This window comes from Colossoma macropomum, unplaced genomic scaffold, assembly GCF_904425465.1.
Source record: "Colossoma macropomum unplaced genomic scaffold, Colossoma_macropomum, whole genome shotgun sequence".
Taxonomy (NCBI): Eukaryota; Metazoa; Chordata; class Actinopteri; order Characiformes; family Serrasalmidae; genus Colossoma; species Colossoma macropomum.
In genome coordinates, this window is record NW_023494800.1 from 19,133,820 (window position 1) to 19,156,215 (window position 22,396).

General features: G+C 39.9%; 1 protein-coding gene across 1 annotated transcript in view; it reads left to right on the forward strand.

Annotated features, from left to right (window-relative positions):
- The window catches only part of nrxn2a (neurexin 2a), a 340,805-nt gene that overhangs the window by 69,790 nt on the left and 248,619 nt on the right, over positions 1–22,396 (forward strand). Inside the window, exons 6-7 of the mRNA XM_036588000.1 lie at positions 11,348–11,649; positions 19,961–20,122. Of these exons, the coding sequence (XP_036443893.1) occupies positions 11,348–11,649; positions 19,961–20,122 (464 nt within the window). The remainder of the gene's footprint in view (positions 1–11,347; positions 11,650–19,960; positions 20,123–22,396) is intronic.

Sequence of the window (22,396 nt, forward strand, 5' to 3'; positions counted from 1 at the left end):
TCCATTTCCTCTACAAATCAATTAAGTCTATATGCATTTCATTCAGAACTAGTGTTTATACTGCCCTTCATATCAAGCCAAATTATGGAGTGGTGGCTGTGTGTGTGTGTGGGTGTGTGGGTGGGCAGGCAGGCATGTGTGTGTGTGTGTTCAACTCATTAGTGAATTGCAGTGTGAAACACTATTTCATACACATGGCTCATATATTCCAGTCTGGGTGGTTTTATTTATTTATTTATTTTACTGTTGTTTATTTGCCTTAGTGTGGATGCTAGCGTACCTTCACACATATTAATGTCTCACGCTGAGCTTCTACCAGCTCTGCAGCACTACCACCAGCAGTTATAGTAGATACACAGTCTCTCTTTCTCACTATCTCACTCTATTTCCTTTCTCTCTCTCTTGTTCTCTCCCCTTTTCTCTCACTTTCTCGTTTTCTGTCACTTTCTCTCTCCCCTCGCTCTAGCTCATACCCTCTTTCTCACTTTCTCTCATCTCCCTGTCTCTCTTTTTTGTCTTTGTCTTTCTCCCTGTCTGTCTCTCTGTCTCCGTCTCTCTCTGTCTCTCTCTCTCTTTCTCTCACCTGTCTGTCTCTTCGTCTCTGTCTTTCTCTCTGTCTCTGTCTCTCTCTCTCTCTCTCTCTCTCGCCCTGTCTTTCTCTTTGTCTCTCTCGCTTTCTCTCTCTCTCACCTTGTCTGTCTCTTTGTCTCTGTCTCTCTCTTTCTCTTTCTCTCTCTCTCTTTCTCTCACCTGTCTGTCTCTTTGTCTCTGTCTATCTCTCTGTCTCTGTCTCTGTCTCTCTCTCTTTCTCTTGCCCTGTCTGTCTCTTTGTCTCTGTCTGTCTCTCTCATTTTCTCTCTCTCTTGCTCTCACCCTGTCTGTTTCTATGTCTCTGTCTCTGTCTCTGTCTCTCTCTCTCTCTCTCTCTCTCTCTCTCTCTCTCTCTCTCCGCATGTTTAATCTGCAAATCAAATGGCTTCAGCAGCTGCAGGCTCTGGATTTAATAAGCTGTTGATATTTCTTTCTGAGAGAAGCTTCCTTTCCACCACACTAAAGAGCTGAGTGAGAGACACACTAACCACTTGTCAAACTAGCACACACACACACACACACACACACACACACACACACACACACACACCACAAATGTGTACACACATGTCTACGCACACACACACACACTCACACACACACACACACACACACACACACACACACCACAAATGTGTACACACATGTCTACGCACACACACACTCACACACTCACACACAGAGGTGAAATAGAGATGAACTCCAGTCCATCTCCCCTCAGTTATTTGGTTGGAGTGTGATGTGGGGGTGTGGGGGTGAGGGATTGGAATGATGAAAGTGTGTCTCTAATTGGACCTGTCTGACTGGGTCTGTGCCCTGGGCTCAGCTGGCCAGGCCATGATGAGAGCTGGGAGCGGCCAGTGCGACATCCTTAAGGCTGGAAACACACTGAATAACACACAGAAAGGTAATGACACTCTTAAGATTCACACTTAGAAGTCGCTACTACTTTGTCATTATTTGTTACTTTCTAGTCAGAAGTCTCATGGAGCGAGAAATGATCTTGCAATGAGAATACACATCTGTAGACATCTAAAACCTGTGGTCGTCTAACATACGAAGAACAATCAATAACACAAGTAACCTAGCTACCTGGTGAAATGCTGTTGATAACTAACAGAACTGTTTTTCCCTTGCAAGAAGTATTGTTTATTTTTACTGCACATGCGGCACATATCTACATTCTTATTTTTCAGTTGTTTTTTTTGGGAAGTCTTTTTAGCCATTCCAATTTATTTTACATCCATGGGCTCATGACAGGCTTGCTGTTTGAACAGTGTTGACGAGCTCCTACTTCATGAAGCATTGGATTGTTTTAGAAATTTCATACTCCCACATTTAACCCAAAGTTCCTTATGGTTTCTTTCTTATGATCTTCCTCCATGAGACTATAGCCCAGTTCTAAGCTCTGTCAACAAATTGGGTGACATCAACACAGTGCAGGACTATGGGATAAGAAATCTTAAGGGTGCTTGGTTTAACTGTGGTATTTGAGACAGACTTGTGCAACATGCAGGCTCTGCACGAGGTGAACCTAGCATATTGGTTGTACTTTTTTTTTTCTTTTAATGAGCTAATTTGCTTATCTGCAATGGCTCAATTCAGATTACAAGCCTGATACAGCTTAATGAGAAGTTAAATTAATAAACAAACGCTTTTTTACTCACATCTGAAAATTATTCTCTCTGCTATGTTAGCCAGTATACAAAGCCACCTGCTCTGATTGGTCCTCACCTATATCACAAAGATTTATCATTGCAGTCCTCGCCAAAGATCATAATAAGGGTGCTGTTTATATTGAAGTGGGGTGACAATAGTGTACATCCACAAACCCATGTTATAAGAAATGGGGCAAGAAAATAACAAAAAAGATCTCAGGAGGTGGTAGCGTAAGTGTAATTTTGAACCAAATTGGTTTTAAAATGCTACTGTGTGGTGGATTTTGAATGCCATGCCCCCTGCTGTGCCACTCTGCCCACACCAGTGAAGGTGCTATAATTTCTGGCCATGGAAATGACAACTGGATGAGAATGGGAAAAAAATGGCTTGTCTAATAAATAAAAAAAAACAAATTAGCAATGTGCCAGCGTTATAACACCAAACTGTGTTTCTGCCTGTGAGAAAATAGAGCCATTAATCTGTTAATCTGTACCATTGTTCTATATTGTTCTCTGACACATGCTTTCATTTTAAGTTTCAAGTTTACTATTCAGTGCATGCATATATATATATATATATATATATATATATATATATATATATATATGTACACACGTCACCCCATTTCCCAAAAAGTTGGCATGCTGTGCAGAATGTAAATAAAATAGAATGCGATGATATGCAAATCATGTAAACCATATTTTTAATACTACAAAGACAACATATCAAATGTTGAAACTGAGAAATTTTATTATTATTTAAAAAATATTTGCCCATTTTGAACTTAATGCCAGTAACATGCTCCAAAAAAGCTGTGACAGAGGCATGTTTACCACTGTGTTTCGTCACCTCTTCTTTCAGCAACACTCTGTAACTTTTGGGAACTGAGGAGACCAATTGCTGTAGTTGTAAAAGTGAATGTTTTCCCATTCTTGTTTGATATAGGCTTGCAGCTTCTCAACAGTTCAGGGTCTCCTTTGTCGTATATTTCAATTCATAATGTGCCAAATTTTTTCATGGGCAACAGGTCTGGATGGCAGGCAGGCCAGTTTAGCCCCTGGACACTTTTAATACGGAGCCATGCTGTTGTAATATGTGCAGAATATGGTTTGACATTGTCTTGCTGAAATAATCAAGGCCTTCCCTGAAGAAGACGTCGTCTGGATGACAGCATATGTTGCCAAAACATGTATGAATCATTTAGCATTAATGTTGCCTTCACAGATGTGCATGTCACCCATGCCATGTGCGCTACTGCTCCCCTATACCATCATGAATACTGGCTTTTGAACTGTGCTCTGATAACAAGCTGAGTGGTCTTTAGCCAAGAGGACACAGTGTCCATGATTTCCAAAAAGAATTACAGATGTTGATTTGTCAGACCACAGGACACTTTTCCACTTCCCCTCAGTCCATTTTAAACGAGCTCAGGCCCAGAGAAGATGGCAGCATTTCTGGATCCTGTTTATATATGGTTTCTTCTTTGCTTTTTAGAGTTTTAACTTGCATTTGTGGATGCAGTGATGACCTGTTTTCACACACAGTCGTTTTCAGAAGTGTTTCTGAGCCCATGCAGTGATTTCCACTACAGAATCATGTCTGTTTTTAATGCAGTGCCGCCCCAGGGCCCAAAGATCACGGGCAGCAAATACTGGTTTTCGGCCTTGTCTCTTACGTACAGAGATTTCTCCAGATTCTCAGAATCTTGTTGTTATGTACCGTAGATGATGAAAAGCAAAGGTTCTTTGCTGTTTTATGTTGAGAAACGTTATTCTTGAATTGTTGCACTATTTGATCGTGCAGTCTTTCACAGGGTGGTGAAACCCTCCCTATCTTAACTTATGAAAGACTCAGCCTCTCTGGGATGCTCTTTTTATACCCAATCTTGTAACTGACTTGTTTCCATTAACCAAAAGGTGTTTTTTTTAAACGTTACACAACTTTACCAGCCTTTTGTTGCCCCCGTCCCAACTTTTTTGTTGGCATTAAGTTCAAAATGTGCATTAAAACAATAACAATAAAATTTCTCAGTTTCAACATTTGCTAAGTTGGGAACTGTGCTCATGTAAAGTTTATATACGTTATATATATATACGTATACATACATGTATAACTTTACATGAGCACAGTTCCCAACTTAGCAGCTAAACTGCACAGCAAGGTCACACACATGTCTCACCTTACTTTCCACTTAGGTTTCAGGTATATGTATGCTGCTGAGTTCATGTCTTTTGGAATATTCTCTTATAAGTGTTTGTTTTAGCCCTATTTTTCTGGGTCTTTGCTTTGCCCTAAACCTGTCCTTCACCTATTCAGTCTTCCTCTATTTTTCTCCTGATTTCATGCCCTCTTTTTTAACAGACTGTTGCTGTTTCCATATCAACAGCATTCACTTTTGTACAGTGACAGTAAGATATACCTGTTTACTCACAAACTTTGGTTGTATTTTAGTGCCCAAAGAAGTGACTGCTCCAGTCCTGTCAAAATCAAAGGGAGGAGAGAAATTCTTGGGCACTTAAGATCAAAAGTAAATAAAATCGGACTCGGAGCAGCGAGGGTATTCTACTGTACACCAAGCACATCTTGTCAAAGTGCACGGTGTCCTGGGAGAGGCCCATTTGCTCGAGTGATCTTTTTTGAAGTTGGCTGTTCGCAAGCTGGACATTAGCTTTCCGACAGTTCTCGTAAGCAGCAGATCTCTTATTCATAGCTATTTAGAGACTTGGAAACAAGTCAGCTTAGTGTATGAATGTTTAAAAGACTAGCGCTTCTTGCCTTCAGTTAGATTAGTTGGAGAAAAACAAAAGATGGTATCTAGCTTTTCAGAAGTTGGGGCCTGTCTATCAGGTACCTTTATCCAAATATTGGACCCTTCTTTTATTTTCTTGTACATTTCACTTAGGAGACAGTGAGTGGGAGTTGTTATTTGACACCTCTTGACATTCCATGTGTCAAATTACAGTTTAGCTGCACTTATTTGGACCCATTTCAAGCTAAACTTAACGAGAGTCAGCTCTCGGTCAAGGTTTAAAAGCAGACAACATCTACTTTTCCTGACTCTTTCACTTCAAGGAGCAGCATGGTTGAGAAAAACATTTTTTCCCCACTGCATGGGTGTTGTGTTTGAAAATATCACAGTCAGTCAAACGCATTCTCTTGATTGTTCTCATCATGTAGCCAAACTTGTTTCTTACAGGGAATATCATGTAATATTTACCCATTATCTTTCACATTTGTATTATTTGGGTCATACTCTCGTTTCCGTCTTGCAGTGGTAGGTGTGTGCCTCAAAAGCTGTTAGCTGCGTAAGGCACAGCAGGGACTGCATATGTGTGTGTCATCTCTCAAAGAGTGTTTTTTTTCCCTCTTTGGAAGAGCTCGGGCTGTTGTGGAACTCTATATGTGGATCTCACTCTAGATGTTTATTCTCCACTGAGCCAAGTGGCACTCTGATAAGACATTCTGCCTCTGTAATTTTACAAGGTCACTTCTCCATGGCGGAGGTGTCTGGATGGTTGATTCATGCCCAATCATTTATTTCTTAACCAATGGTCTGAGTCCTCTCACCGGATGAAATATCATGAGTCCTCAAATTAATGTCATGCTCGACTAGATAAACCTGAGATGAAATATTTCATGCTATTTTTAGCAACAGCTCAGGTTACGTGTGAATGTTTGAAGGGCACATTTTACCATATGTCCAAATGCTCTAATATGTGAAATTACCTTTTAGTCACTACTGAAAAGTTGCTATAATATGTATGATATTCTCTTATAATGCTGACACCTCTTTTCCATGAATGAAGTTTGGTTCTGCTCACTATCAGAGAATGTGAAAGATCCATCCAATCTAGAAAACTCAGGGTTTGACCCAGATCTAGATTTAACAAAATCTAACAAAATCTTATAGGATAAAACACACCAATGTTAAATTAATAATTTAATGTATAAATACAAATCATAATAAACAATTCTACAGATATATCTCTTTTATAAGAACCACTTTATAACAATCTTATATTGGATAGCTCTTCAATGAACCATGTTTGCAAAGGAGATGTATGAACCTTTTAAAGTTAAAACCATAACTTTAAAAAAAGATTCTACACAATGTTTCCTCCTAGAAATGTACATCCAAGCCAAGAACCATTTAAAAACCTATAATTTTAAGAGTTTGCCTTTACACCTGGGGTCTTACTGGTCATGTCTTTTGTTGTTATTGTCATGGTCTTGAGCAAAGGAGTGGACATTTGAATAGATCTAGCATGCATTTCTCTTATAAGCCTGTTTTCCAGACGCATAATCATAAGTTCTGACAGAGCACAAAAAGCAACAAAAAGGAACAAAAGTTATGAAAAAGGAAACTGCAAGAAAAACCATCAGGAACATTGTTGTTAGAGAAAAAGAGAAGCATCCTACTGGGACAACAAATTGCACTGTATATAATGATATTCAGAAATCTGACTTACTTTACCCTTTATTCCTCCACTTGAAATTTCTCCCAGTGTTAGTCTCCTCGTCTTGCGGTTATGTAGGCATCTCCACTTTCAAACGAACAAAACAGTGAGAAGCAAACCTCTTCATTCTACATTCTCTTACAACACCCATATGCACCCACATAGACTCCTGCTGTTCTTTTGCTCTTGAAAAATGTGGCGTCTGTGTATGAAATTAACTCAGATGTGTGGGAGTATTTTCACTAATGAATGTAAGAGAATTTTATATGTATGTCAGAGACTATTTTCAGTGGTGATGGAAATGGGTTTGGGTGTTTCTTTCGTGTGTAAGTGTTTCATATTTGTAAGTATGTGTTTCATTTGTAAATATGATGGTCATCTATGTGCGTATATGTGATAATTTGTCTGTGTACTATTTCATGTGTGCACTTTCACATATTTCACAGAAAATATAGGGCCATCCGAGGTGGTTGATGATGAAAAGTGCTGGTGCCTGCTAAGAGTTAATTGGTTACATAAAATATGTTTGGTAATATCTCTTTAGATGTCTCTAGGCAGTGCAGGAATGCAGTCAGGCATGATGTTTCCTAATGACCTAAAACACTCACATATTTAGTGCATCTCAATAAGTCTGCTGCTCAGTCGTGAGTTTCTGTACGACCACATTTCAAGCCTCTAAAGCTCAAAAACCAAAACAGCTCAGCTTCTCGCGGCATAGCGCTGCTTGTAAATCAGCCGACTGTCAAGATTATTTCCTTTAAGATTGTTCTTGACAACCTGTGCTCGCTGTCATCTAATTACATGCTCTCACTTTGGTTCAAAGCAGATGGATTTAAATATCCAATTGGCACAACTGATTAGCTGATGTGATCGGTGCTGCAAGTCATTCTTCAGTGACTAACAACAACATCAGCTGCGACACTAGCATCAGTCACACATATTTCCGTAAAGCACTAACGCTTCCCCAACATCTGTGTGAAACCTTGAGGAAGGCCGTTTGATGCTGAAGATGTGTGATTTCTCTTTAACATGTTACATCATATACTTGATATACAGTGATTCATGTGCATGATGCACTTGTCTCATGATGTTAAGTTTTGATTTAGTCATGCCTCACTGCTAACGATAAGACTCTAACATTAGCAGAATGCATCTTAATGCTCAGCGGCTCTTTATGAGAAAATAGTGGCACTTTCAGTAGGGAGTCATACATTATATCTGATCATAATCAGCCCTGAAGTTTTAATTTTCTTATTATCTTACAAATGAATCTTAGATAACATGATATAGTCATGCCCGAGGTAGGGGGGAGGAAAGAACAGCTGTAGGGAGATGTGAGGCAGATCCCTCCATCTCTTTATCCGCAGCTCTGCCTGCCAGTCATCCATCCTAACATTCATCAACACTCGTTTTCCATCCATCTCTCAAGATCTGCAGGCCCTGAGAGATAGCAGTAGCTATAATACTGCAGTTTCAGGGTGTGATGTGGCTTTAGATTGCACCCAATAATGTCTTCTGTTAGCATAACATTTAGCTAGCTGCTTCGGGACACCTACTTATGTTCCCAGGGTTGTACATCTTCTTAACTCTTTACATTAAACATCAAACCTCAATATGACACATTAGGGAGACCTATGAAAGGGTTCCTAATGTCATGGTTAAGGTCTCAGTGTCCTTAGAGGTCATGCAAAGACAATAAGATGCAATTTTTAATAGTGTTTTGAGATGTCAGAGCATAGCATACAGAACCTGGGGAATATGGGACAGTTTCCTTGAATTTTCAGTGAGCAAATAGAAATATAGATCCTTGAGAACATGAGGGTGCCCCTGCTGTTTTATGCTAACAACAGTTAAATAGCTAGTTAGTTACCTTTTAGCCAGCTGGTGAATCTCTATTTAAAACAGCAGTTCAGCAGAAATTTAATTCACACAATTTTTTCCTGTTTTCTTCAAATGATGAATGAGCCTAGACATGCTTGGTGTCTGCTGACATCTGGGTATTTGCTTCGGTAGTTTTGCACTGGAGCTACAAGACTAGCTAACAAACAATGAAAGCTTAGTAGTGTTATGCAAAGTGCATGTCTGAATCATCACGTACTTGCCTCAAATAATGTTGAGTTGTTAAGTAATCTTAATTATGTGTCTTGCAATAGCATGTTAACAGCAGCTATCTTGAAGCCCTAACTTTCCTCTCATGTGGTGTGGTCCATTTGGGAGGCAGCTGTCTAAGTAGGTGGCATTTAGGAGGCTGTACCATTTAGAAGGCAGCATAAGTCAGCTGTCTTTTAAGGTGCCATATTTTGACCAAATTTGAAGGCGGCATTGCATGTATCCTTTATGATCAGTGGTTTCTCAACCCTGGTCCTGGAGGCCCACCACCCTGCGCATTTTAGAGTTTTCCCTGCTCCCTGCACACCTAATTCAACTATTCAGCTCATTAACTAGCCCTTACTGAGTTCAAGTGGGTGCACTGAAGCAAGGAAAACACTAAAATGTCCAGGACAGTGGGTCTCCAGGACCAGGGTTGAGAAACACTGTTATAGACGAAGGAAATCCCATAATAGTGTTCAACTGCCAAGGTAATTTCTGCTGACCAACGTGTCTGACAATGTAAGTTATTTGTCTTTTGTCTTTACTGTTTTGATTAACTGCCATATTTTTTTTAAACATATATAACACTTGTGTGTTTGTAGATCGCTAGAAGTCATCCCTGTAGTTTTTTAGGCAGCTCGCTTGTGGCTATCTGTGTAAACACGCTGGATCTTCAATACAAGAGAGAACCCAGTTTAAAATAATGTTAACTTACTTTCTACTGTTTAGTAGCGCTTTTGTCTGCAAGTAATTCGCCAGTTTGATTCTATACTCTGAGATGCTGCTGCTAGTTTAGATTATTTCTGTCATCAGAGATTAAAGAGACAAATGTTACAGACGCTAACAGGCACTGGTTAGGGGGCTTTTACAAGGGAAAAACATTGCGCTGAATGGTTGGAAGCAGCTCCCTTTTCTAGCGCGTGTTGTGAAAAACACAGTGGTAACCAACGCTACAGACTGACGTTGTCCCAGAACGATGAAGACAGTGTAAACTTTGCTGGAGGATGTAAAAGTTCTGAAATCAAACTATTTTCAAAAATAAATGCTTATTTTTGCCTGCTCCATTTTGTTTTGTATTGCTATCACAATTACTGTCACATCAGCGCAGGTGAATGTTGACAGCTAAATTTCAGACTAAGTGCACACAAATAAGACCAAAATATATAGCGTATAAAATGCATATTAGCCATCTTCACAGACTGCGTGCGGTCCTTTTTTCCTAGGTGCATCATGTACACAATTATAAGCAGTTTCCTTTGTGTGTTAGAAATAAAGCAGGTTCGTTTAGGTAGAGGACTGCAAGGGAATTGAAGCGATTCACAAACTGGTTGTCTGTAATATTTGGATGCCAAGTCGAGTATGTAACAGTAGATACGACTCCTTAAAGCAGGATGTTCGTCATACACAGGCAATTCTCACAACCTCAAAGTAAAGCCTTGCAGAGCTTCCAGAGCTAATCTACCTTTACAGTCAAAGGTAAGTTTAAGCTAACGAGTGACTGCAAGTATGTAGATATCACATGTACAGCACAGTAAAAGTTATGAGGTGTAATGGTTCTGACAAGTGTCCCAAAAGTGATGTCTACTAAAGTTTGTTTTTGGTCAAAATGCTGCCCAGCGAGAGAGGTACCTTTTAAAGACAGTGATTCTTCAAGGGTTCTTCAGTAAAGAAAATGGTTCTTTATAGAACTATGGACACCGAAAGAACACTTTACATGATTAAAGGGTTCTTTGCATCATTAAAGGGTTCTTCAGATTGGGTGGAGAATGTGTTGTAGATGGTTCTATGTAGAACATTTTTGAAAGTGTTCTGTCAAGCTCATAACAATGGAACAGCCCTTTTGGGTGCTATATAGAACCCTTTTCAAATATATAGAACCATATACGGCACATTCTCCATCAATCTGAAGAACACTTTCATGATGCAAAAGACCCTTTAATCATACAAAGAGTTCTTTGAGTGTTCATGGTTCTATATAGAACCATTTTCTTTCCTAAAGAACTCTTGAAGAACCATCTTTTTAAACATGTAGTTAGGCAGCTGCCTCCACAATGGAATGCACTAATGATAGTGTCTGTACTTTTGCCCATTTTGTAGATAGCAGCCATTTTTATAGAAAAATTTAACACAGTGTCAGAAACCACAAAAAGTGTATTCGAGATTACTTATCAACTTGACGTGGTTTGAAGTGAAGGTGGGATGATTCAGGCATATACTTGCAGTCTTCACAGTGCTAACTGGTGGGTGTAAGGATCCAGGATTTGTTAGCTTTATTAGTTTCATTGCTCCAGTGCAAAGCAAATTTTGGACACCAAAATTTGGCTGGCTACATTTTGGTTGGGGGAACAACTGTGCAAATTTTATTTTTCAAGATTAAAATCTGATTTGTCTGAGTCATTCTAACTTATCTCTGAGTCTGTTGATTGTATTTAAAGGTAGTATTTTTGTCAGTTTTACTAAACAAGTTAATAATAGTTCATTACCAGGTCTGCAGATGGATGATGTTGGAGCTTATCTTTCTGTCTATCTGTGTCTCTCTCTTTGTCAAGGACGAGGGGAGTCTGTGGCCACGTTCAAGGGCAACGAGTTCTTCAGCTATGACCTGTCACAGACGCCAATCCAGAGCAGCACAGACGAGATCACGCTGTCCTTCCGCACGCTGCAGCGCAATGGCCTGCTGCTGCACACCGGCAAGTCAGCCGACTATGTCAACCTGTCTCTGAAGAGCGGCGCCGTGTGCCTCGTCATCAACCTGGGCTCCGGTGCCTTTGAGGCCCTGGTGGAGCCCTCCGACGGCAAGTTCAACGACAACGCCTGGCACGCCGTGCGCGTCTCCCGCAACCTGCGGCAGGTAGTGTTCAGCTGGGGGCTTTCATGCTGCCTCCCGCGGACAGTTTTAGTTTTCATCTTACAGCTTGAGCATATCTTCACAATATTGTTTTTTATGTATTATCATGCAGGTTTGTTATTGTATATCAGTGGTCACCAACCCTGTTTCTGGAGATCTGCTACCCTGCAGAGTTTAGCTTTAGCCCCAGTCCGCTACATCTGATTCAGATTCAGTTAATGGCTGCTTTCAGAAATCCTTCTTGATTAGCTGATTGAGGTGTGTTGTGGTGCGTTCATGGATGGTCCTTATATATTCATGAATTTCCAACTTTAGCACCCAGAAGCTGCACTTCATCAGCTGTCAAAGGGGCCTGTCCCAAATGGAACCCAAGCCCTGTGATCTTCCTCTAAGTCAGCGCTTTAGTGACATCAACACTGTTTGGACCTATGGGGAAAGAGTCCTCCAGGGGTGCTATGTTTAAAGCGAGCACAGTCTCAGTAACTTTTTCGTGTTGTGCTGATCAGACAGCTGTAAATAACCCCATCCACTAGAATTGGTCCTAGCCTGCAATCGCAAGGGACTACTAAGGTAAGAGACTGCTATTAAGTGCACATTGATGTTGACTTTGCCAAAGGACAAACTAAAAGCACACTGGTGGTGCTTGTGAGCACCACTTCGAACCTTGCAGAGCTCACAGACGTGTGCCAATCAGCTATAGCATTAAAATCGCCTCCTTGTTTCTACATTTATTGTCGTGTTAGTGTGTGTTGCGCTGGTACGAGTGGATCAGACATAGCAGTGCTGCTGGAGTTTTTGAAACACTTCAGTCTCACTGCTGAACTGAGAATAGTCCACCAACCAAAAATATGCAGCCAGCAACGTCCAGTGAACAGCATTTTGTGACCACTGATGAAGGACTAGAAGATGACCAACACAAACTGTGCAGCAACAGATGAGCTATCGTCTCTGAGTTTACATCTACAAGGTGGACCAACAAGGGTAGGTGTGTCTTATAAAGTTGATAGTGAGTGGACACAGTGCTTGAACACTCCAGCAGCACTGCTCTGTCTGATCCACTCGTACGCACACTCCACTGCCACGTCAGTGTCACTGCAGTGGTGAGAATGATCCACCACCCAAATAATACCTGCTCTGTGGTGGTGCTGTGGGTGTCCTGACCATTTAAGAACAGGGTAGAGTTGATTGTAGAAACAAGGAAGTGGTTTTAATGCTGTGGCTGGAAGATATAAAGAAATTGGGACTCCTAACAGCTCTGTAGACCACCAAAACTGTCCCCATCAGATAAATGGTACTTAAGGCACTTTCATCTTTGAAAGAAGATCAGCAACTCAGCAACTAAGCTTCAGATCTGGAAAAATCCATGGCTGTTTCTGTCTATCCTTCCACTGTGAGAAGACATTCTATGGCTCAATTCTATGGGTCTGAAAGGATGTGTAGCTATCAAGAAGCTACATAAAACCATAAAATTTGGTGCCTAGCCACCCCAGAATCCAGACCGCAACATCGCTGAATGTCTTTGGGATTGTGCAAAGCAGAAAATGCAACCAATTTCTAAGACTTAACACTAAACCTGAAAACAAGTCTTCTAAAAAAATGGAATATATTATAATGTAATATTTTATAATTTTAATTATAATTAGTTGTGGAAGCATCTGTGCACTTTTCTGTTAAATATATCTGCCTTTTTCTGATGCTGAAAAATGAGTAACTAAATAAATGAAGCGTGGTCTCTGACTTTTTGAACAGTACTGTAAGTCAAGTACGCATGCACTTAAGCAAAACCACAAACCACAAGTGAGGATGTATCACCAGCCAGTACAATATCTGATACCACATGAACACAGTAGACCACGCTTGCATTGGTCGTTCCCTGTGGACATATGTATTGTTCATGTTATAGCTTTACCAGTACCTGGACGCAAACAACTGGTGGTTATGATTAGGTGCCAATTTTTATTTTTATGAGATTTGGCTTAGAGGTAAAACCTGCAGGAAGGCAGATCTCTGGGAGGAGAATTGATAACCACTGTATGAACAATGAACAATTTAGACCTGCATGGAGTTTGTACACAGCTGCACACAGTCTTTTTGCCAACACTCGTCAGCATCCATGTCCAAATTGCCTTCATGCAATAACAGTTGTTCTCCACAGCGGCCCTTGCTTTTTTTTCGTTGTTGTTGTGCAGGCAGTGTAAGCAAGCGTGCACGTGTGTGTGCTGCTCACATGGCTCCAAAAGCCTGCCGGATCTTCAGGGCCGGAGCGCTGCGTTGTGTGTGATAGAGATGGACTGCGTGAGGCCCTGATTTAATTGGAATCAGATGGCCTCACAGGTGCTACAGTGCAGCTAGACTACAGGCTGTTGTTTTGGACGTCATCCACCTAATAGTGCAACCCCTTAGAGGCTAAAGGAGGTAATAGCTAATGCTGATTGCTCAAAAGTGAGAAGATTGCTTTATTTATGGACTGACACTGCGAAGCAGTGTTGAAGACTTCATCTCAGCTGTATGTTTAGCCAGTGTAAATGTTTGTGGTGACGGCACCCAGGAGGATTGCCTTCTCTCAATCGCAAACTTGAGCAGCATTGACAGGGCCCTGTCAGCCCAGCCTGTTTAGTGTGTGTGCATGTGTGTGTGTGTGTGTGTGTGTGTGTGTGTGTGCGTGCGTGCGCGTCTGCGTGTGTTTATTTGAATCTGTGCTAAGGAAGGGTGTTTTTGTATTCAGTTAAGTGCCTTCATCCATGTTCAGCCTGTGCCTCTCTGTTTTGTCTCTGTGATTGCTGAAGAATAATCCTGTAAATATGCTCCAATTATGCTTGCAAATATAGTCATTTGCATTCAGGCAGCCTTCCATCTAGCAGAGAGGGAGGGTACACGCTCTTATTCATTTAACCTAACCTAGAAAAAAGGGGGAAAAAAAGAAACCACTCAATTGCTGCCTTGATAAAACCAGTTTTTGATGGAGGCCAGCCTCCACACTAATTTCCCCAGCACTGTTAGCTTGATTGAATGTTTTTAATCTGATCATTACTAGTCAATGACTACATGATGGTGCACAGCCACGAGTGGAGCGCGCCTGTGCTGATTAGCCTCGCATCTGATTGTTGTAACCTTTAACTGGAGTCGCTTACAGAGCTAGAGTATATTGTGCATCTGATAATGGCTCGATGGTATTTACAAAACGGAGTAACATTTCGCTTTATTCAGCTGCAAGCTCACGCGCCGCAACACTGCTCTGACCTGAACGGCGTCAAGCTGACATTTCTATGACTATGGGTGTTATCATTGTTTATTATTTTTTACTCATTTACCAGAAGCAGCTTCAGAATTTGTTGTTGTTGCTGACATTTCTCCGAGACGCCTTAACGCTGGTGCTGCTCTTGCCTGCTTCTCCCTCTCTTCTCTCAACTCCCCCCAGCCTTTCCTCTGACCATTTCTGTGTGAAAGATTAATTTAACTCTCTCTCTCTTTCTCTCTTTCTTTCTTTCTCTTTTTCTTACTAACACAAAAGCCTCCAATTCCTGGATTTGTCATTGTTTATCTTCTGCTAATCTCCCTTAAGTACTAACATTAACCCTTTCATGGAATGTGAATCATCTGTTTGCCGTTAACATTGTCCACTTGGGGGAAAAACAAAGAACTAAGCATATTAGTCGAATCTGTAAACACTTACTGACTATGATCTACCGGAGGGCAGAGGAATGATCTGTTAGTGAAATTTTATGGCTGATGAATACGAAGAACAGTTTGTTTTAATAGTGAGGAAGAGGTTTTGAATTTTTTTGTCTTTTTAGTAAAGTTTATGGTATTTAATTTTGCTCTCCCTCCCTTGTTTTTTTCTTTTTTGAAGCACGCAGGGGTTGGACTCCCTACGGTAAACAAACTGCATTATATGGTAGATATCACATTCTAATTGTCTAGTTTGGTTTGGCCCTTTCCTTTTTTATCTCTTTTTGCTTTTACTGTGCAGAAACAACAAAAAGACATGACAAAATTGGCATCAGTTTGAAGGTGCCGTGCAAAATTTCATTTTCTGGCATTCACAACTGTCACGATTTTTGAATATCATTCATGGTTCCCGTCATCCTCTTTACATTTACCACAAACCATTAGTCTTTTAAATGTTTATTTTAATCCATTCCATGTTCAGCCACACATCATCTGGCTGAAATTTAAGAGACTGGAAAACGTTTAAACAGTATCAAACCGCCCGTTTTATAAAACTTATACTCTGTCAAAAAATAGAAATCATTGTTAGGTTGTTAGACAACCAGACCAACAATGCTCAGGTAAGTCACTGACAAATATAGCTTTCAAAATGACAAATTATTTTTTTTTAAACAGACATGACATGCATTTTTGTATCTGTAAGATCTGTTCAATGTATGTTTCTTATATGGTAGAAATTTATTTTTAAGTAGGATGATCTGTTTTACCACCCAAAAATGTCAAGTGGTGCAACAACAAATCAGTAAGAAACATATTTCAAAGTTATTTACAACTAATGATGAACTAGGATTTGTACTTGGACCCTTGTAAAAAACTTTGTTTTTGAAAGTTTATGCATTTTTTTTTGAATAAATAAACATAATGCATTTTATTGATTTTTTTGGGCTAGATAGATAGGTAGATTAATTTAATAATTACATAAGATACATAAAAGACTGCATTCGCACCCTTACAAGCTTTTAAAAAAATATAAAAAAACACAATAAAGGCCATAGGCTAGTAGGCAAAAGACAGATTGTAATAGGCAAGAAAAGTGAGTGAAAATTGCTATAAATTACTGATTCACAATTTCACGTTTAGCAGCCATTTCTTTAAAACATATTTAAAGCTCCTCTCAAGTTTATTCCACATAAAAGCAGCTGTATATAAAAATGCGTTTTCACCAATTAAACTGTTAAATCTAACAGGTATAAGATCTGTTGCACTACCTCCATTTACGTAATAGTGAAAATCTCTTACAAGGTTAAAATAGTTAAGTTGATAGGACTAATGATTTGGTGGACTTAAGCACTCTAACCATGACTCAGAATTACTTTTTTTCAGTATTTGTGAAGGGATTTCTGACCTTGGCATTGCGCCATGTGGGTAGCTTGTCTTTCTAAATGAGTCTTTCTTAAAAGCATGACAGACTAAAAGTGCCCTGTTTTGAAATGGCTTTGAAGGTTTCAAACATAAATTCTTGCCAAGCTTTTTTATTTGCAGTTATATTTGACTACATTTTTTAATGGTTAGACGGTCGCACCACTGGACATTTTTAGACTTTGGGAGGCATAAATAGCTAAAATGAATTTTAATTTGATGCACTTAACATGTATTCACATAAAGGATGTCTTGTATGATTATTTGATACATATCATGTACTCATTAAAGTATTTTTAGGAAAATAATAGACTTGAAAAAATGCACGGCATGTCATTGACCTCCGGTGTGTTTTCTAGACATCTCCACCTTGTTATTTCTAAAAATGTCTCAATAAAATTTCAGTTCTGATGTGTGCACAAACCTGTCGCCTGCCAGAATGCAAAGCTCAGGATTCTCTTACAGTGTTCAGCTATTCTTTTTGCAAATACAGAGCCTAATCCCTGTCATATGCAACTGTTTGCTTTTCTCCTGCTATGTTTGCTCTTATTTTTAGTTTGGCCCTTATTGAATCCTGCAACATTTTCATACAGTTTTTTGGATGCAAACTGTGAATAAACTGTATGATGTAGCATTTAATTATTTAAATTTTTGCTAGGAAAAGTCCCTTGCTAATACGCAGTGTTTTCATGCATTGTATTCATATCTGTCAAATTAATCAGGAACAAGAAGAGAGACAAAGGAGTGGGGGAGGCTTTCATCTTGCGAACAGAAAGCGAGTGAGCGCTTCACTGCATGAGAGCAAGCCCAGGCACCATCACTCCTTTTAGAGTTCAGAATAAAGCCAACATGTTTGTTATATCTCATGGTTTGCAGGATTCAGCTTGATGAACGTGTGTCAAAATGTTTGAAGGAAGCATAATGACGAGCATAAACTAGATACCATTTATGTAAAACCCTCTACTATTCACAGTATTTAAATATAAAAAGGTTGAACAAAGAGCTTTATATCTCTAATATTACATGGTTCAATGGAACTAATTGAGATTATCATGATGTATCAGGAGGAGGAGGCAAATTATAAGACAATGTAAGACAAATTATAATGGTTGTGATAGGGAGAATAGAAGCAGCCGGTTCAGATACGTGTAACGCGCCTCAATTCTCTACTTATTTTTCACTTTAAGAAATGAAAGGTTCCTAAATGGTTCTTGGCTCGGCAGGTTTTAGGTAAAAATTTTAACTGGTATCTTTATATTATTTGAAGTTCTAAGGTTCTTTAGGCAACCAAAAGTGGTTCTTTTACAGCATTAATGAAAAGAACCCTTTTTAGCACTGACAGATGACAGATGTTCTTTTGCTCTGAAAATTAGCTCTCCGTTTGACTTGCCTTCACCTGCTTTGCTACAGTGGTTTCTGATAAGTGAAAGGCACAATCTCAACATATGCATTTCGCTTGCACGGACTAAGAATAGAAGGCATCAGCGTACTAGCTTGAAGCAATCACTTGCTTGTTCCCACCCACAAAGTCAACCCCCCAAAGCTGAAGGAAAATCCTCCCTCTCTTTATTGTTCTCTCTTTTTGGCTTAGTGCATAACTCAGTGTTTTATCTTGTCGGCTTTATTAATTGCTTGCTTTGTGGGTTTATTGATTTTATGTGTTTATTAGTGATGTGGGGGTTGACTCCCAACTGTGGCTCAGGTCATTTCAGATGAATTCAGGCAGTTAAATGCTGAATAAAATCTGTATTAATAAAAAAAATGTCATGTGGTTCTATGTAGAGTTGTTATTTTTCTCATTTTGAAGCATTGGGGGTAGGATATGGATATGTGAGAGCCACAAAAATCTGACCCCTGCATCACTAGTGTTTATTTCTTTGTAGCATTTTGTTGCACGCTACACTTGATAGCGTCTGTGCTCCAAACGTGTGTTAGGCCTGGTCTGCCAGGTATGGCTTTAAGAGTGCTTAGAAATCTTTTTTGGCACCTTTTCGTAACCTTTTTTCACTGCATGATTGAGGTGTCCAGTTCAATCACTGTCGCTTATTTGGTTTGTGTTGCTATGCACTTCTGCTTTTTTTCAGTCCTTTTGAGTCCTCCTCCTCCCTTTCTGCCTGGAGTCTCTCTCTTTTCAGGACACATTACGGGCTTCAGTTTCAGGACCTACCCAATGATGAACTCCATCAGTTCTGTCATTTGTTTAATGTCAGTTTCTCTTGGGTCAGCGATATGTTGTTTACTGAAAGTGTATAATTGCGTCTGGATATTAATATCTTTGGACTCAATACTGTGTGAACATCCAGTACATTGGAGTAATTAGTACAATGATTTGGCTCAGCTGGAGACAAACAGCCTGCAATCCTGAAGATTTTGGATGCCTGTCTGTCTTTACAATATGCTACATTTACAGATCTTCCCAGCAAATGAGAGTGGTATTTATGAAAAAGGAGTGGAACAGATGTGTTTATACTCTACTTTTGGCACTGATACAGAGATGTTTTGGCCCATTTACATTTGTGAAGAAAAGTTGTTTTCCCCGTTCCTTCATTAAACCACTCTCAGTACTGAATGTGCTACCATATGTATTTTATTCCCAGCTGTCCTGAAACTGCCGTCCACAGTGTCTTACCCACCATGCATGGCTTTTATATTGACCTCACTGAAGCCTATCATGACCAGAAAGTATCTCTTTTAAGACATTCCTGCCAGACTTTCTGCAGCTAAAACTGTTAAATTTGTCTGAATTGAGCAGTGCTAACACAAAGATACGACTTCTGTTGTACTAACAACCATTTTTGTGTCTGGTTCCCCCTTTATACTAATATAGTCACCTTTACATCACTTGCTAACTCACTCAACATGTAGTGGTCTTTACACCCTTCTCCACTTGCCTCTTTCTTCTCTTGCACTCTAACTTGTAGATGCTAACTAGCATACACGCAAGAGCCTACTTTCATGCAAAAAAAAAAGCAGCAACAGCAGACATAAAAATGGGTTGCCCTTTATCAAAGAACGCACATGAAACAAAACAAGAGGGACGCAGGAAAAGAGAGTTATGAGTTCAATTTCTTTTCTTTTTTTATGGAGACAAGAAGCAGATTTGGTTGTTACTTAATCGAAAGACTTTTTTGTCTCTTCTTGTTCCTCTCTCTCTCTCTCTCGCTCTATCTATCTCTCTCTCTCTTCGTCTCTCCTTCCTCCTCCCCGTCCTTTGACGCACGCTTAGGTCACAATATCCGTGGACGGTTTGCTGACCACCACAGGCTACACTCAAGAGGACTACACCATGCTGGGTTCAGATGATTTCTTCTATGTGGGTGGCAGTCCAAACACTGCTGACCTGCCCGGCTCCCCAGTCAGCAACAACTTCATGGGCTGCCTCAAAGATGTGAGTACTGGCTCCAAATCAGTAAGCAAGCCTGCTGCCTGTCCATGCTCCACCCACAAATGCGTTTGTTCTTTGCAGCTGTTGCAAGGTTGAATACGTTTTGCAGAATGTTGTACAGAAACTGTAGCGCACAACTCAGTTGTTGTCAGTAACAATACTGTGGTGTGCTTGGTGTGCAGTGGTCCCCACACAGTCTGGTATTTCCAGGAAAAGAAGAATTTCACAGATTTTTGTTGAGGCATGAAGAAAATCATTGAGTGGTTTGATGTGACACGGTGCATTGCAGAGAAACTTGCCCATTCAGGGTTGATTGCAGTGGTGGTGATAGGAACCAGGGGTTGTGAAGTCTAAAGTGCAAATATAGCCATTTTATTGACCAACCAAAATGACCAGTGAACCTTCACATGTCTTCCAGGTTTTTAAATGTAAAGATGATAATAGTAAAATTTGTTTTCTTTGGTGACTATTTTGCCTTGTAGTGATCTCTCTCCGCTGTTAATGTATTCAAAACATATTTAGGAAAAAACCTTTTCAAAACTATTTTAAAACAGTATCTCAGGCTGCATTTGCATAACCATTTTATGTAAAAACGTTCTGAGGGAACTTTTAGAGCCCATGTGTCAAACACAAGGCCAGCAGGCCAAGTCAAGCCTGTGGCACAATCCTCACCAGCCTGTGAGATGATTTTAATTTTCTACTAATATTAGTCCATTTCACCATGAGCTGAACTACAATCCCCAGCATCCACTGCTCCTACGTGCGTTCTGACACCCCTCCCCCAACAACTATCTATGGGACAGTGGTTACACCACAAAAAGACAGATTGCTATTTCAAGCAAATAGGCAGTTTTAAAAAACTTACCTCGTGGGGACATTTAAGGGAATTTTTAAGGGTTATCTACAGCTAATTTATCCTATTTTTTATATAAGACAATTTGTTTTTACTTAAAATTATTTTTGAATAGTTCAAGTATTCATGCAAGATTTCAAGGTCTGATACAAGTATTGCTGTCACAGTTTTGGTATATTTTGAATAAACAATGGCCAGTTCAGGTCTTACCAAACTGTTAGTTAAAATGAAATAAAAACATAGATGGCTACGGATTGGTTGAGATTTTTTAATTTGGACCCTTTTATTGGTTGATATTGACACCCCTGTTTTAGAGGCATTAAACACTTTGGATGTCTGGTTCTCATCCCCACCGCTGTGAACAATTCCGACTCTGCACGTTTTTCTAGATCAGAGCATTTCACATCAAATTTTGAATTATTTTGTTTACAAAGTCATTTTAGATAAATCATTAGAATTCCCCTTTAAAATGTTACAGTAGCGAGCTGGATTATGTTATAGCTAATTGAAAGAAGGCAGGTTGAAAATGATTGTAAAAGAAGAACACTTGCTGCTACGCTGATGTTATTTCGATTACATAGAAAGAAAAAAAAAACTCCCCCAATCCGTCCTATATTTCACACGGCCAAATCAGACGCATTATACACAATAATAATTTAAAATGAATGCGCTCTAAATGTAGATATTTGACAAAAAACTTGCTGTGCACTACAGTTTCTCATTAAATGGGATTTTTGTAATCGCTCCGTGAAGCTTATCCAAGCGATCAACATGAGCTACCAACGAATGTATTTGTCGGTGCACCGTGGATATGTCAGTTAGCATTCTACAACCTAAATGATTGGAATAATGTGATGACGTGCTTAAACAGCTTTAACATATGCTAAATGCCTGGCTAAATCAGGCTTCATGTCTCCAACCTGGTTTAAGCAGTTTTCTCCTCTTTTATCTTTGGCCCTGAAACTCAGCCAACTAGCCTAGACCTCATTAACGAGCAAGCAGGTGGAGGAAGCATATGAGGGGGGGAAAGGCCGCGATTTGGAAAGTGTCTGAACTCCGGGACATGAAGGATAATGCTCAACAAGCTTACACTGATAAGCTTAGTATTTCACCTCCCATTCGTCCTCACTTGCCTCTTCCTTTATCTGTCCTTTTTCCCCTTTCCCTCGTTTCCGAGTGCTATTCACTCGCTCCCGAGCGTGTCCGTTATTTATGTCATGTCTATACCATTGAAGTTTCAGCTTTACTTTCCTGACAGCCAAATTAAAAATTGATTTCCTCTTTAGATCCCCGTTCGACTGGCCCGAGCTTTCCGTCTCTGTCTCGTTGACCCTGGGCTGTATTAATCACCCCTTCGTTCTAACCGCTCAACCATACACTCCAAGTTAGAGCCCTGCTTCTCCTCGGCCCCCACGAGCAATGCT